Genomic DNA, 2367 nt, shown 5'->3' on the forward strand with positions numbered 1-2367 from the left:
AGGCTGATCTTGACCTTCTGGCCTCAAGCAATCCTCCCACCACAACCTCCCAAAGTACTAGGATTATAGGCATGAGCCATCATCCTCAGCTTTAGATAAACTGAGGAAATGAAATGGAGAAGTCACCTATATAGATAGTGGACTAATTTGGTCCTCCAAATAACATAGTTGTCATTGTTTCATACCTGAATAAGAAGTTTTGGTTATGTGAAAACCAAACTGCAAATAGCTTTACATTAATTCACCTTTGGGTGGTAAAAGGTTCACTTCATTCTGAACTGACAAAGTACCTAAGCGTTAACTAACCAAAAGAATGGTTTATTATCTAACCATTAGGTGGAGTGCCATCATCTTTGTTCTTCATATAAAGTCTAAGGTGAAAATACCAATCTGCTAACCCTGTATGGTTTATGATTTCGTAATGTTAAAGCAGTTTGTATCAAAAACTAGAGGAGCTTTTTCAAGTGCTGTGTGGCAAATTCTGAATATCCCCACCGCAACTAAATTCCTGCCCTTCACTTTAGATGTGAGTTTAAAGTCCCAATAAAATATCCAGCTTATATAAAAGGCAGTAGAAAATCCAGGATTGGAGATTGGAGAGGCCTGTGCAGAGGTGAAGTCACATGAGTAAATGAACACACTGAGTGCAGAGAGAATAATTGAACCTTTAAGACATGTCTATACTTAAGGAGAAAATTAGGCATAGTTGCGTGCACCTGTAGTCCCAGCTACTCAGGCGGCTGAAGTAAGAGCATCACCTGATCCTGGGAGGTCAAGGCTGCAGTGAGCAGTGGTCACACCACTGCACTCCAGCCTGGACATCAGAATGAGACCCCCCATCTCAGGAAAAAAAAAAAAAAAAAGACAATACAACAAAGGAAAAAGAATCTCTTAAACTATAGATGTAAGCTCTTGAAGAAAGGCTCAATACCCTCTGCTTTCTTTGTATACTTCATTGTAAAGTACGTTTGTGGTTTGAATATATAGGAAATAAAGCCACAAGATATTGATAAGATTCTTCTCTACAGGATGAGGATGAAGAAGTATACAAGAGAGATTTCAGCGCTCCTACCCTGGAGGATCATTTCAACAAAACCATTCTTCCTAAAGTCATGCAGGTATGGGGAACCCTTAATAACATGAAAAGGTAATGTATTGATAGATGAGGTATGGTTTGGTGGTGTAACCATCATATATCTTCCCTCAGGTCAAGAACTTTGGACGCTCAGGTCGCACCAAATATACTCACCTTGTGGATCAAGATACCACCTCCTTCGACTCAGCTTGGGGCCAAGAGAGTGCCCAGAACACAAAGTTCTTCAAACAAAAGGCAGCTGGGGTACGAGATGTATTTGAGCGGCCATCTGCCAAGAAGCGGAAAACTACCTAGGGTCCAACTGCTTATTCTTCTAACTGTGGAACACAAGGGGAAATCTCAGCATATGGTCCTTGATTTGCTTTTTCATTACTTCCTTGGCCCTTGTATCCAGCTATTGGACCTACTTTTATAATTCTGATACTGGGTAGCCCAGACTTGGAAGGTGCTTTGTGAGGTTTGGACTCATGCTGAGAAACCCACAAGGAAAGCACTGTCCAGGTAGAATTAGAAGCTTTCCGCTTAAAACTATTTCTGAGAAATCTTAGGTTTTATCACTGCTATGGTTTCCCATATTTACTTGGGACTGTTCTGAGTTTTTTTCCAGCCCTTAGCTTGGGTTAGAAAAGTGGGCATGTCAGTGAACAATGCATTACTTCTACCTTAGGTTTAGGAGTAATATACCAGGAAATCTAAGCTCATAGAAACATGTTTTCCATTTTTGCTTGGGGTCCATTTTTCTACGTGTACATGCTTTTTGATCCATATATGTGTGCATGTCAAGAAATAAAAGAATCATACACCAAGGAGATTTTTAGCATGATACTGGAAGTGATGTCCAGGCTGACAAGCATTAATTACCTATTAAAGTAAAAGGTAACAGAATTGTCAGGGAGAAGGTGTTTCACATTTTGATCATTCCCTTTGATCTCAGAAACAAGCTCAGGAACTAGCCAGGCTTTAAACAGCATCTGGATTTGTGCCATGAGCAAACAGTTGAGTGTCCTATGATAAAAATAAATGTAAATAATTACTATGAGGTGGTAAACACATAAAGATGAACACACTATTGTGTGGGATACAATCTAAGAATTATCCTAGAGTCAGAATGAGGGTAAGGCCTTGAAATTCTTATGGAGAAATGTTTGTAACTGCCATTTAAGTATCCATACAATAGACTCTTAGGGGCCTTTACAGTTTTATAGTTGAGGAAACTAGTTCAACAGGTGTGACATGGTCAAAGCTGATTAACCTTTTTTTTTTTTTTTTTT

The 2367-nt window shown here is 39.3% G+C and overlaps 1 protein-coding gene across 1 annotated transcript in view; it reads left to right on the top strand.

Moving 5' to 3' along the window:
• Positions 1 to 1943, top strand: part of MFAP1 (microfibril associated protein 1) — an 18147-nt gene extending 16204 nt beyond the window's left edge. Inside the window, exons 7-8 of the mRNA XM_037744125.1 lie at positions 1015 to 1118; positions 1208 to 1943. Coding sequence (XP_037600053.1) covers positions 1015 to 1118; positions 1208 to 1390 — 287 coding nt within the window. The 3' untranslated portion in view covers positions 1391 to 1943. The remainder of the gene's footprint in view (positions 1 to 1014; positions 1119 to 1207) is intronic.
• The last annotated feature ends 424 nt before the right edge of the window (positions 1944 to 2367 follow it).

Source organism: Cebus imitator, unplaced genomic scaffold, assembly GCF_001604975.1.
Source record: "Cebus imitator isolate Cc_AM_T3 unplaced genomic scaffold, Cebus_imitator-1.0 Scaffold9, whole genome shotgun sequence".
NCBI classification, from domain to species: domain Eukaryota; kingdom Metazoa; phylum Chordata; class Mammalia; order Primates; family Cebidae; genus Cebus; species Cebus imitator.